The sequence below is a fragment of the Vigna umbellata genome, chromosome 8 (genome assembly GCF_029865625.1).
Source record: "Vigna umbellata cultivar VRB3 chromosome 8, Vumbellata_1.0, whole genome shotgun sequence".
In the NCBI taxonomy this organism is placed as follows: Eukaryota; Viridiplantae; Streptophyta; class Magnoliopsida; order Fabales; family Fabaceae; genus Vigna; species Vigna umbellata.
The window spans coordinates 35,763,138-35,777,643 of record NC_142172.1 but is presented as its reverse complement, the minus strand read 5'-3'; the positions used below and the strand labels follow the sequence as shown (position 1 = coordinate 35,777,643).

The 14,506-nt window shown below is 30.2% G+C and overlaps 2 protein-coding genes across 2 annotated transcripts; one reads left to right on the top strand and one right to left on the bottom strand.

Annotated features, from left to right (window-relative positions):
* Positions 1 to 2,395: 2,395 nt before the first annotated feature.
* LOC124823737 (calmodulin-1-like) lies at positions 2,396 to 4,247 on the top strand. Its single transcript, XM_047296030.2, has 4 exons — positions 2,396 to 2,623; positions 2,767 to 2,924; positions 3,063 to 3,143; positions 3,772 to 4,247. Exons 1-4 carry the CDS (start codon positions 2,542 to 2,544, stop codon positions 3,907 to 3,909), a joined length of 459 nt encoding a protein of 152 aa, XP_047151986.1. The 5' UTR covers positions 2,396 to 2,541; the 3' UTR covers positions 3,910 to 4,247.
* A 7,272-nt stretch (positions 4,248 to 11,519) lies between these two features.
* Positions 11,520 to 13,830, bottom strand: LOC124823736 (protein PSK SIMULATOR 1-like). Its single transcript, XM_047296029.2, has one exon. The coding sequence runs from the start codon at positions 13,180 to 13,182 to the stop codon at positions 11,743 to 11,745; it is 1,440 nt and encodes a 479-aa protein (XP_047151985.1). The 5' UTR covers positions 13,183 to 13,830; the 3' UTR covers positions 11,520 to 11,742.
* Positions 13,831 to 14,506: the final 676 nt, after the last annotated feature.

Sequence of the window (14,506 nt, the reverse complement as noted above, 5' to 3'; positions counted from 1 at the left end):
AAATAAAATCAATTTATAATATACAGTTAAATGTAAATATCACATTATAAACTCATTTTGTAAGATTGAATTAGATTAAAACTATTTTTTAATCCTTATTAATGACTAAATAATTGTGAAAATACAATTTTACTTTTCCCTAAAATTGGTTTTCTTGAAAGTATCAATTGATTAAAAATTAACACTTTATACTTTTGTAAAAGTTTACGTTTTTATTAAAAGTTTAATTTGCCCTTCATAAACTCAGTCACTTTAAAAAAAGAAAAAAGAGTGAAAAAGTGTCCATATAGGAACAGGATCTTAGAAGGGACAAGGTTGTCATGGTCCCAAAATTATTGGAATTTTTTAAATTACATTTGATATATTGGAAAAATATTTTAAATTATATATGGTATACTAGAAATTGATAGAAATTAAATTAAGTATCTTTTTATTTCTTTTATAAAGCATAATATTAAATATTAATAAATAATAAAATATAAAATCAAATATAATAAAGAATAAAAATTTATTAAGATATTTATATTTTTTTATTGTCTTTTAAGTTTTTTAGATAATTTTCTCATATGTTTTCTTAAGAAAAAATAACTTATTATTTTTGTTCTCATTTCTCGACTTATTACTTTTATTCTCATTTTTCATACGTTTTTTTTTCTATTTTTGAAGGATTTTTTTTCTTAATAGTAAAATATTAGTTTAACAATTATCATTAATTTATTTCATAAGTCTTTTGTATATTTATTTTTATGAATATATAAGAAAAATTATTATAGTATGTATTTTTTCATAACAGATTTTATTAATCTTTAACAGAAACAGAAAAGTTAATGACATTTTACTTGATTAATAGTTTAAATCGTTTATTTTATTTTTTTCTGTTTCTATAATTACAACACAAAGATCATTTTCTACAGTGAAAGATGAATTTCTTGTCAAAAAAATATGATTATTTACATTAAAAAAAACTTAATTTTAGTTCTGATTTAATTATTGATAATAAAAAATAAGAAAGAATATATAAGTGAATTATTTTAGTTTTTTTAAAAATTATTTAAGATCTGTCTACTTCATCCTCGTGAAGACATCATTCGTTATCAAAATTTCATAATCAAAACAAAACTTAAAAAGTAAGACTGGAGTATAAGACGATTCAATGTTTTATTGTAAAAGTATGTTAATGTATTTATTATAGATTAAAATATATTTATAGATTTATTATTTTATATTTAATACATCTTGTGTGCTTTTAATGTATTTTTCTTTTGTCAATTGAAAAAAAAGGATAAATCTTAGTTATAAAATTTGGTAAAAAGATTAACATCATGTTTTCTATTCCATCTTTTAATATATATATATAGTTTTTGTTAAAATTTATAAAAAAAATATTAATTAGAAAAAAAGTCATTAAGCAAAATGTAAAACTTAGTAAAAAGTATAATTTTGAATGAATAAAGAAATATTTAAAAGAGTCCGACCGTCATATTCATTGACCCAAATGAATATATTCCTATATATAAACCGAGTCTATAACACATTGCCGCGTTAAGTTGACACATAAGGTGGAACCCACCTCCTCTGGCAAGACAAATAAACAACGAAAAGATTATTTTGACGGTAAAATGTCAAAAAGCACTTCTAAAGCAGCTAGCAAAAGCAATGTTAACAAAATGAAAAAAACCACACGAATCATCGTCCTTCAAAAACGGTGTTAATGAACAGTGTGACTTGGAGTGAAAGATTAGGAAACAATTTTCACCATCCATCTTCAAAGTTTAGAAATGACAGAATTTGAAGAAAAAACAGGTTGAAGAGAGAACCTAGTCCAACACATTCTTCACACGTACAATTATTATTTTTCGTTTCTTTTGAAAAAAAAGTACATAACAACGCGTATGTGTGTTTGTTCTCATTCCTAAAGCGTGTTGACACTGTCATCTCCATTACCCATATCACAAGGAAGAGAGAAAAAAATAAAATGTGCATTAATTTGTATTTCCTTTCTCTCTTCTGGTGCAAGCAATGCAAGCAGCGTGGTCTTTGGGTGGAAATTGGAAATTGGAAATTGGAAATTGATGAGGACGCAGACTCTACACTCTTCCCCATACTCCATACTCTCTACCCTTTCAACTTTCAATTAAGCTCTTTTCTTTTGTCCCCTAAACACCAAACCCTTCCAGCTGTCAATATTTTCACTGCATTATATTAATCAAATAAATATCATTACTTATTATAAAATCATTCACTGCATTTAAATCATCCTGCCCCACCACCTCCACCACCCCATTTATGTCCTAACAATTACTCTCTCATTCTTCTTTCCACCTTAATGCCACAAGTATAACAACAAAATGCAGCCATTAAAACTTATTTTGACTTGGTAAATTCAAATTTTTAAACAAATCTTCCAAGACTGGCTACCATCACTCAACTTCTACATATACCCCAGCTAAGATTGAGCTATACTCAACAATACAACTCTCTCTCTTCCCCTTCTCTCTCTATCTCTCTTTCTCTTTTTCTTGTTTGAAAAACAAATACACCATGACTATGACAGACGTCTTGAGTGAAGAACAGATTGTTGATTTTAAGGAGGCTTTTGGGTTGTTTGATAAAGATGGAGATGGTGAGCAAAATTTCTCCTTTTTTGGTTGTCTCTATAATTTTCATAAAATGGTATCTATTATTTTATTCCCTTGAATTCATCTTTAGATTGATAGAATTCTTGTCAGTGTCTTATGTTGTTGTGATCAATTGTGTCCATCTTAGGCTGCATTACTGTGGAAGAACTGGCCACTGTCATTCGGTCATTGGATCAGAACCCCACAGAAGAAGAGCTCCAAGATATGATAAGTGAGGTCGATGCAGATGGCAATGGAACCATTGAATTTGATGAGTTTTTGAGCTTGATGGCCAAGAAAGTGAAAGTAAATTGATTTCTTTTTGTTCCATTCATTTCAACAAGTCCTATTCGGTTGATATTTGATTTTTGTGTGGCCAAAGCTTCCTTTTTCTTTGTACAATAATCAAAGACTGAGTTGTGAGCTGTGTTCTTTCTCACTTAGGACACTGATGCAGAAGAAGAACTCAAAGAGGCTTTCAAGGTTTTTGACAAAGATCAAAATGGCTATATATCAGCTAGTGAGGTATTTATTTATTTTTCTGTTGTATTGGTTTTCTTTCTTTGATGACAAGGCCATTGGAAAATCTCCATCATCATCCACATCATAGATTTCTGAAAATTTCGATAAAGTTTTCTGCTGAGCTGAGCTGAACAATGTAGGTGGACCAATATATAAGTTGCAAATTTAGTTTACAGCTCTTTTCCTTGAAAGAGTTAAAGCTCTTGACATTTTCTTTTTACCTTAATAATTATAGAGAGTTTTCAACTTTTTTATTCCATCTTTTAAATATACAAGTCTAAATTTTAATAATGAAAAAGCTCGCTATTTTCAATAAAGTTTTTGATATTCCACATTTAAAATAATATAATGTTAGTATTATCTAGACTCAAGAGACATGGAAAATTTTGTAATTTATTTATATATATATATAGGTAAAATCTATAACAACTAGGACAGTAGACCGTACTTCCGCATGCAATGAATATCAATTGCTTGATTAAAAAATGCATTGGGTTTGACATTTGAGTGTTGTAGAGAATCTTTTTTCTTTTGTTTTCTCTCACTCTAAGTATAGATAAGTTATACACACATGTAGATACTACTGTATGATAATGGTGAAAACATTTATATCTGTTTCTGGGTTGTGCAGTTGAGACACGTAATGATCAACCTAGGAGAAAAACTGACTGATGAGGAAGTGGAGCAGATGATTAAAGAAGCAGATTTGGACGGTGATGGCCAAGTTAACTATGATGAATTTGTCAAGATGATGATGACAGTTAGATGAAGCACTCACCTGATTGAATTGGATAAATTGTTATTATTCGAATTTCATTGGCTTCCAATCTTCCTCCCAGGAAATAATGTGTGGTTATTATTGTTTCTTTGTTGTATTGTATTGTATTGTACTTAGCAATGACCAAGTAGTAAAATGGCTAGTCAACCCCCCAATGGATTTGATCCATTCCAACTCAAAATTAAATTAATATTCTTGTAATTTTGGTTCAATATTTTCTGTGCTCCCAGGGTAAGAAAGCCTTAATTGGTTCATATTTACCATTAGATATGTATGACTTTTACCAAGTGACATAGGTCTCAGTTTATATCAATTGGTAGTTTGTTGTATCATGGAGTTTGAAATTTTCCTTCCTTCTGTAGCATGGCAGAAATTATCTGAAACATGTGACTTGGAAAATGGACCTCCACGTATATTAATGCTACATTAAATTTATAACAAAGAAATTAAGGTTTGATTACTTGGAGGAAACTTATACATTGACTACGGATTATCTTCTACCACACTACTCTGTATATGATTTCACACCAAAAAGCTAATCCTTGAATTTGACCACAAGTTCAAGCATTGTTAGAAATTCATTCTCAGTCTATCATTTTATTGACTTCAAGGAATTGCACACTTATTTTTTTTCATCTTTCTGTAGTGAAGTATGATATAATCAATTATTCTGATTTTTTATTCATAAACAGACAAAGCAAAGTCAGGTTCTTACAACCTTATTGACAGGACTAGGTAAGTAAATGGCCTACGATATCGTATTTCATCAACCAGAGAATGATGTATGCACTTACAAAATCAATAAAAAGTACTAGATTGACAAGTTTAAGATTTCTAAAAAAACCTTTTTGTGGAACTGAGTTCATTCTTGCTGCAGCTCAAAGCTTAGTATGTTTTTTGTAAGTGAAATTCAATGTTCTTGGGTGCACAAACATTAAGCCATAATAGTACTTCCATTTCACAGTAAAATACAGGGAAGGCACAGCTCATGGAATGCAATGATGTCTAACTATTGAAACTTTGGAGTCCTTTTAGTTGAATGCTCGAACATAGACTGAAAATAGAAACAAACTATTCTACTCACCTTGTTTGATTTTTTTTTTCCTGTTTGTGATTTTGTGTAGGTGACAGGAAGACTTTTGGCCTTGTTTGCACTGTTCTGTTTGTGACTGTTTAACAAAGAACTAGACCTCTGTATCATGATTTTTACTTAACATACGAGAATTCCAATGTTCTAACCATTTTAGTTCGAGAGCTTTTTTAATTTTAATTTTATAACTATACATGCAAACTTGCATTCCTTCTGGAAGTTTTAAACACTAAAAAGAATAGTAGAGGAGAGTATCTATCTAAATAAAAAGAGTTTGAAAGATAAAGACATGTTTTTATTTTGATGTTATAGGACTTGTTTGCTTATTATTAATAATAATAATATTTATTAAAAGTATTTCTTTTTAGTGTTCGTGTTTGTTTTCTAATTTTACTCTTTAAATAATTTTTTTGAAGTAAAATAATTATTTTACTAATTTTATCTTTTAAATATATTTTTTTAATTTAATTAATTTTTTAATTTGACCCTTTAAACTTAAATACATTTTTAATTAGGTGTCCACATTTGTTTCTCAATTTTATTCTTTAAATATTTTTTTAAAAATTACAACAGTTATTTTACTAATTTTGTCTTTTAAATGACTTTTTCTTAAATTTAATTGTTTTTCAATTTAACCATTTTTTTAAAACTTAAATATTTTTTAATTAAAAATTACCTATAATAAATAAAATTTATTTATAATTAAATTATTTATATTTGATTTTATAAATATAATAATAATAATAACAATCTATAACAAAGAGATACAATATTTTGGTCTACAATTTTCCATTTCCAATTTTATCCTTTACAATTACAACTATTGTTTTAGTTTTATTTGTATATTTAAATTTTTAAAATGTCTAATATTAAAACTGAATCTTATAATCTTTTCTTAAGTTAATTAATATTTTGTATATTAGACACAAAAAACCAGGAATAATGTAGGTGACAGGTACTCCTTCCATGACAACAATTAAAATTGTCACATGTTACAATAATTTTTATTTTAATAATGGAATCAGAAGCAACTCAGTAAAAAAAACAAAAATACCATATTTTAAAATCAATTTTTTAAAATTATTATTTTATAAGAAACTGAATTTAAAATTAAATACCATATTTGTAAAATGTGACCACGTAGAACAAAAGCATGCATTGGATATCTCAATCGGTTCTTATATGTGGATCTTGAGATTTGGGTAGAGTTGTCAAAATGGGTTACAGTCCATAGAACAATCCAGTCTACCACGAGTTTAAGTTAGGTTGGGTTTGAAAAAATTGTATTTTTTAAGCAAGTCAGATTTTAACCCGGCTTATTTAGTCTGTATTCGTTTGAAAGAAAATGACTGTTCACGGTGATTGACAACGATGAATTTAGAAAACGAGCGGTGTTCTCTTACGATGATTTGCAATGATTTACGATGATGGAACAACCATGATTTGCGACTGTTGAAGTCATCTCACTAATTTGCGAAGATTTGTCCTGATTTAGTAGAGAAAGACCTATATGCCCTGTACGGAGAAAGAGGAGAAAGCTCGTGTTGGAAGAAGTACTGGAAGATGGTTCTGTTTCCATTTGTGATGAAGGAGGTAGAGGCGGCGCGTGAGGGGAGAAAGATGTTGAGGCTCTTCACGGTGAAGGACACGCGGTTTCGGACGGGAGGGAGGGGGAAGTTGTGGCACGGCGTGAATCTTGAGCACCCCGCGACGTATGCGACTGTGGCAATGGATTGGGAATTGAAGGAGATGATAATTAGGGATTTGGATAGGAAGCAATTTTTGTGGAGGTAAGGGAGCAATTTTTGCGGGACGAAGACGTAGTGTTCTAAGGTTTAAACCCATCTGGTTGAAATATTACAATTAATAATAAATAATAATAAGAATGATAATAATAATAGTAATAATAATAATAATAATAACAAATAATAATAATAATAATTAATAATGATAGTAGTAATATAAATAATAATAACTAATAATAATAATAGTAATAATAATAATAATTATTATTATTATTATTATAATTATTATTATTATTATAATAATTAATAATAATAATAATAATATTAATAATAATAATTATTATTATTATTATTTTAATTTACTAAATTACCATTTTTTACATTTTAAAAATTAATTTATATTTTTTTTACTTTTTATAAACATTTTTACAATTAAATATAACATTAACAATTCTTGAATCATAGATGAACTGAAAGAAGTAAATAATCAAAGAAGAAGACTATGTGGTGCTCTTGAATGACATACACAAGCCATTCTCGAATCATAGATGAACTGAAAGAAGTAAATAATCAAAGAAGAAGAGTATGTGCTGCTCTTGAATGACATACACAGGCCATGTAGCGTCGAATATGTTTGTTTAAAATTAATCAATCTCACTTCCGTAACAAATAAATTGATACTACTTGGTAGTAAATTATATTACAAACAAATACTACATTTAAAAATAAATTTATTTTACTATATTATAATTTTTATAATTTTTAAAAATTAATTTTAAAAAATATTTATGATTTTGGTCTTTTTATAAACATTTTTACAATTAAATATAATATTAATAAATAACATTTTATATTACTTTAATAACTAGGAGCATTTTGGTAATCTTTAATTTCTACCAATTAAACTAATTTTTTAAATCTATCACATCAATCAAATCCTACACTAATTCTCAAAAACTTTACTTCCAAATCCACTCTCAATTATCCACAAATCCACTCAAAAAAACAAAAAAAATTATCCTCAAATCCATTCAAACCATCTCCCCCAAATCATCTCCCCAAATCCCTACAAAAGAACAAAGTCTTAAACCCGGCTCATGCGGGTTGAACCCGTGGTGGACCGGGTTGGCCACCAACCCATCTGCCTAATTTTATTTTATTAAAATTTAATTTTAATTTTAATTTTATAAAAAAATATTTATTATTTTGTTTTTGTTTGAAAAAATTATTTAAGTTCCTTATTTTTCAAAATTAATTAAACAGTGAAATTTGTTTAGATTTAAATTATAGAAAGTTTGTAATTTTTTTATTTTAAAAAAATTGTAATTAAATGAGCCAGTGAACCAACCCGTTTATCCATCAACGTGTGGTGGGTAGGGCCCGGTTCGAATTTTTCTGACTCGCTAATAAATGAGCCGGGTTGGGTTGACTCTAAGCCTATGTTCACTTTGGATGATTTACTATTCAAGAGAAAATCGAAGCACAAATTTGCGGGATTTATTGGGTTTGTTTTAAAAGATTTGCAATGATTTGAGTGAATGGATTTGCGGGTTACAAGAGGAAGTGAATCCTCACAGTGGTAAAGAGATTTGAGAAGATTCACATCGTTTTACTAAAGTGCCCTTTATGTATTTTTAAAATAAGAATATGCATATAATTGAATTAATACTAATTATATTTTATTTTAAATTATTTTTATAACTAAGGATAAAAATATAATATTTTATTTTTTTATTATTTTTTAAAATGTATCCTAAAAAAATGTATTGTATATTAATTTTTTTTTTAATTTTACTATTTCAAATAATTTTTACCAAAAAATATATTAATCATAAATATCATTTTATATTACTTTTATCATTTATTAATAAATATCATTTTATATTACTTTTATCATTTATTAATAAATATAAATTTATATTACTTTAATAACTAAGGGTATTTTGGTAATCCTTAATTCCTACCAATTAAACAATTTTTTTTTATCATTCACATCAATCAAATCCTACACTAATTTTTATAAACTTTACTTCCAAATTCACTCTCATTTACCTCAAAATCCACTCAAACAAACAACAATTAGTTCATCCTCAAATTCATCTACTCACTCTCCCCCAAGTGAACACACTAAGTGACCAACTCGTGGTGGACCCGAGTGACCCATTTTGACAGCTATGAACATTGAAACTAGAAAAAATATATCTTATGTTAATTTTTTGATAATATTTTAAATAGTATATATGTCATTCTTTTATTAATTTATTATTATATTAATATATTCTAAATTTAATAAAAAATAATATGTATATTGTATCAAAATATTCTTAAAAAATCTGTGTTAATATATTTTTGTCTTCGAAGTATTCGGTGTCTAGGTTTATGTGAAATACGTTCCTTTATAAATAAGAAAGGAAGAAGAGGATGAAACATTAAATGATGAAAGTTGATTTTTTTTCATTAAATTTTGAGTAAGAAAAAAAAATAATGTAAATTTATTGAATATGTGGCTAAAGAAGTGACATGAGAGGAGCAGAAGTGAGAAAGGGAAAGGCACTAACTGCTATTTAGTTTGGTGGATTTTGGGTATGAAAAGGATCTTCCAAATTGGATTGAATTATACAACTAAATAAAGACCTACTCCCACATCGCCTAAGGTGCTCATTCTTTTTTTTCTATAACCTATATATACTCTTAGTAGAGTTAATTTTTTCAATATTAAGTTACAAGTAAAACTTTTCTCTTTTCAAGTGTATGACTACTAAGAATTTGAACTTAAAACTAGTGAATAAACTGAGCCAACTACCCCATAAAAGTTCAATGACTATTTCACACAAATCAATTCACAAATTGGGCGATGAACTTTTGGTCCACTTGAGTTTGGTCCACTTGAATAAATCCATCCCAGTATGGGACCAACACAATCAAATTCCTCCATAAATTCTTTTAGTTCAAGAATTTCCTATTCTTTCTTTCAACAGATATTAAATTTAAATGCATTAACATTGCTGTTTTAAGTCAAACAAGATTAAAGTTTTATTACAATAATCTTGTCAATATTTAATGTGATTTTTAATGACCTATATTTTAATTATAAAATGATGCTTAAAATATTTACAGTTATAAAATTACTTTTTTGCCCGCAATATCTGATATACATTTGGACTTTGTTTTCTAATAGATAAAGAAATGAAAGGAAAAGAAAAAATGATGCAAAGTTTAACTTGATAGTGAATTCCATAAATTTTAGCCAACACAAACTAACTTAATAAATTTGTATTTAGGGATTTTAGATTTAGGCATGTTCTCTTCCACATAAAATTATCATGTAAAATATTCATGAGATATAAGCTTTTAGTTCATGGTTTTATACAAGTTAGTATGCAAATTGGAGGGGAGGAATGGACACAGAAAAGACGGAGATATGATAGTGTAGATTCTCTTAATTTTTGTTGACGTGATTCATGTTATATGAAAATTTATAATAACAAGAAAATGAGTAAATTTTAATCTTATAAACATATATTAACATTAATTAAACTATTGAATAATGGTTAACATTTGAGTAACTTTATATTTTAATTATGGTTAAATCTAAAGGTTAGGTGATTTACTGGAGTGGTTTAGAAACTCCTAATATTGGTTTTAAATTCTCATGAATGAAAAAGTTTAATGTGAAAGGAAAAAAGATGCAGGTATCCACTTAAAAGAAGAAAAGGACCAAACAAAAGTAATAATAGAAACTAAAAAGAAAAAGAGAGTAAAGAATATGATCAAATTGTTTGATGGCCAGAAGAGGGAAAAGGAAAGGGAGGTTCTTTGGAATCCTTACTAATAATAAGGCATGCTTCCTTACCTTCATCTTAGGTCAATAATTTAATCAAATCATAACATGCATATTATATTCGCTTATTTTTTAAACATAATAATTTCAGATTTGTTTTGGTTTTTTATCAATGAATCCAATAAGGTATATATATATATATATAATATTAAATTGAGAGATGTGGTTATTAGAGTATAAAATGGGAAATTATAATTATCTAATGTATGATAAATTCAACAGTTTTTAAGGCAATTTTTTTTTTTTAAATTATATATACACTAAATTGATATGTATAGTAAATTCACTTATTTTTCTTTAATAAATATTTTAAACACACATTTAGTTATCATAGATAGTGTGTTTATTATTATGCTAAAATGAGAATAATAAAAAATTAATAGAGTTACAGCCCGAAGACATAAAAATGAGTTCTGTAAAGCTTATAAATATTTTAATTTTATGATAAATATAGATAATCGTATATATTTAAATAATTGAAAAGTGCTACTCTTTTTAAAATATAGCTTTTTGAATCTTTTCTTTTAAATATCAAAACCTTTTAAAAAAAACGTAAGTTTCCCGTCGTTTCGGAAAAATTACACACATATATATGTATGTGTGTGTGTATATATATATATATATATATATATATTATTTAGTGCAAACTTAAGTATATGAATAATAGGCGGGGTCCATCCTTGGTAGTCTTTTAATACGATATTAATGCTTCCCAAGATATGAAAAGGTTGAGTATAATTAGTAGTTTATCACTTCTCACATGGAGCACCCAGAACTGAATCAGGAATTGGTGGTGCAGCCACAAAAGCCCGCAACAAATGAATTCTGCCAATAATAATATCAATAACAAATTTCATGGTCAAATTATAATTGAACAGATGGGAATATTTTCTCATGATCAAGAAGGACAATTCATTTCTTGAACTTTGATGTCACTAAAAAATCATATATCATTTACAGACGCCGATTAACTGACTCCATTTACAGACCTGGTGGGTTAATTGGAAGCAAAGCAAACTAACCTGAAGGATCTGATACTCATCGATCAACCGGTTCAATTCATCTAAAATCTGCAACCCTATATAAAATTAAATTTCCAGAGACAAAATTCGAGTCTCTATGAAGGAAGATTACCAAAAGGAAACTCATCATATCTCATTAGCTGGTTTATTCAACTTGAACAAAAGCCCATTAGAATTGGCGCATTCAAACAAAGCCTTAGCAGTCATTTCCCTCTCAAACCTCCAAATATAGTTCAACCCCACCAGAAGTTCAGTTATGGCAGCCTCAGTCTTATCTTTGTTGGCGAAGAACAAAGTCTGTAACAGCAATACATTGGTCTTGGCCACCAAATTGTGTTGTTCAAAGCTTCTCTCATTTTGCCATTTGATCATGTTGTGTGCCAAAGGTGATAACCATCCCAATATCCTTCCCAAGGCGTCTCTCCATTCTCCAGCAAGAACAGGATCGCTAGCACAAAACCCCACCCCTCTCAGTCTCCCTCTCAACCCCCACCTTATGCTCCTCGGCAACATACCATATAAATCATCTCTTGCATCTACTCCAACCAAGTGAGGTGACTTTATCATCTTCTCCATCACTATTATCAAATTTGCATAGTGTAAAGCCAAACCTGAAGCTCCCAAAGTGCTCTCCGGTGGTTTAAGAAGCTTCGAGTTGGCCTCAAAAAACCCACTTTCCATATCTTCATTTACCGCTTCATCAAACTTTGACTCTTCCTCTAATAACCCAGAAACAACAAAATCATTAGGGTTTTGATCAGATGGATAAACAGTGGCCGAAGTAGATAAGGTACGTGACAGACAAGGCATGCGGTGACCGATTCCGAAGACAACCTTAATCCTAGCTAAAACAGTGAAACTGAACCTTACAAGGAGCACGACAACGCTGTCGAAGCTCCTGCTCCACAGGGATCTTTCTTTGAGATCCTTCACCTCTTGCTTCTGCCAGAAAATCTTCTGCTGAAGTTCATAGAGTTTTTGCTGGTCTTTACTCCCAACGTTGTTGGCGTCAGCGTGGATCAGAGCTTTTCTAAAGCCGCTTTCCAGAACCGTGAGCTCCTCCATTTCGCGGTAGAGGGCTGCCGTAAGCGTCACGTAACGCTCCATTTTCTTGAGCTTTGATTCGATTTCTTTTGGGCCCGGAAGGGCCCACTCTTTTGGGTCGCAGCCCGAGTCCGCGAACTCGAGGAAGGCCCGCTGGAAGGAGCGCAGGTTGGGGTCCTCGCAGCGCACGCCGAGTCGGGTCACCGAGTTCGCCACGACACGGAGCGACTCGGCGAACTCGGCGCAGGCGAGTCCGAGGAGGAAGGACTCGTCGTTAGAGATGATCTTCCTCACGCCTTCGAGGTTGACGGCGTCGTTTCGGATGCGGACGATGGTGGCGTCGGACAGCGAGTGCCAGAGATGGAGGAGTTTCGACATGACGCCGGCGATCTCGAACGCCAACACGCCGACGTTTGGTTTGGACTTGAACGAGGGTTTCTTCTTCAGCAGCTTGGGCGGAACCGAGTCGAAGCTATTTGATATAGCGGTTTTGACCTTGACAAGGAGCGTTTCGAGGGCCATGGTTGAGTTTGAGGTGAAGTTCCTCCGGGTGATTTGCGGGTTGAGCGTTGAGCTAGAGGAAAGTAACGTGTACCATGTGTTTGAGAAAATGTGTAAGAAAAAGTGGGAGAGATAAATAAATAAATAATTGAGGAGTGGGGAGGTTTTGGTTCAGAGCGATAAGGATAAAGAAGAAGAGGATTGAAAATGCTGGAGAGGCTCGTGGGGTGTTCGATCAAGAGTGGGTGCTACAAAGAGACTGATTGTGTTTATTAACGCGAGAGAGAAAGAGAGAGAAAGAGGTGAGTGTGGTTAAAGTATTTAAAACCACATGCAGTGGCAGGGCGTGATGGATTGTTGCATCAGAGGGTGTGTTTCTGGTCTAAGGTTCAGTCGCTCTAAGAAGCGCGTGGAAGAGGCTTAACTTGTGATTATGATTTATGAAGCTCGAAGCTCCTCCGGTGTGTTCTTTTCTGTCTGTTTAAGTTGGGGATTGTGATTTTATGTTTTGGTTTTTACTTTCTGGATTTTTTAGTCTCTTAGGTTGTTGAATTATTGATACATACTACTACTATGTAGTTGTTGGTAAATGAAACTTTTCTGTTATGTTTGTGTTTGGATGCAAAGAAACACTTTTGTTTCAATGTCATTGTATGCTTTTACGATTGAGGGCCATCTCATTATTGTTGCCTCGCTCCTCCCTTTTATTTTCGTCTTTCTAAAAGCAATTGATTTCCTTTGTGAGATTATTACCCTAAAATTAAGAACTTCAAGACGGTAGTGAGTGATAACTAATGAGATGTGAAAATGCTATAGTGTCAAAATAAAAGCACGTATTCATTGCTCCTTCATCAATTCCATTGACTAATAATATATTTCTTAAATCTTTAGAGGTCCAAGGTTCACTTATGGCAATTTCAATTATTTAAGATTGTGAGATCATCATTGAGAATAAAACCAGGTAGAGATATAGTGATCTCTGACGATAATTTTGTTGGCATTACACATCATATTTAGAAATAACGAAAATAAAAAAAAAAATAAGAAATTCATTAACAAAATCAGTTATACATAACATCAAACCTAACATAATCATTTATGCGTTTATGATTATCCCACACATCAAATGGGCATAGAATATTCTTATAGGTAGCTAGCATGGATGTGGCTATGAATTGCAATTTGACAGTTTGACCACTTAACTACATCCCAAATACTAATTTCCTTTCTCTTTAATTAACGGTTTAACTTTCTGTAATGTGTTTGTTTGTATGAAAGAATTATGTGAATTCCAAGCAAGTAACGTCAATTGCTAAAAACAGAAAGCAGTGGTGTTATGTGAATA

Bases quoted from the DNA above. Each gene is read 5' to 3' on its own strand.
- LOC124823737 (XM_047296030.2), top strand. From the start codon at position 2,542: ATGACTATGACAGACGTCTTGAGTGAAGAACAGATTGTTGATTTTAAG. The intron at 2,624-2,766 runs GTGAGCAAAATT...TGTCCATCTTAG, and splicing joins GTTTGATAAAGATGGAGATG to GCTGCATTACTGTGGAAGAA. The intron at 3,144-3,771 runs GTATTTATTTAT...TGGGTTGTGCAG, and splicing joins GCTATATATCAGCTAGTGAG to TTGAGACACGTAATGATCAA.
- LOC124823736 (XM_047296029.2), bottom strand. From the start codon at position 13,182: ATGGCCCTCGAAACGCTCCTTGTCAAGGTCAAAACCGCTATATCAAAT.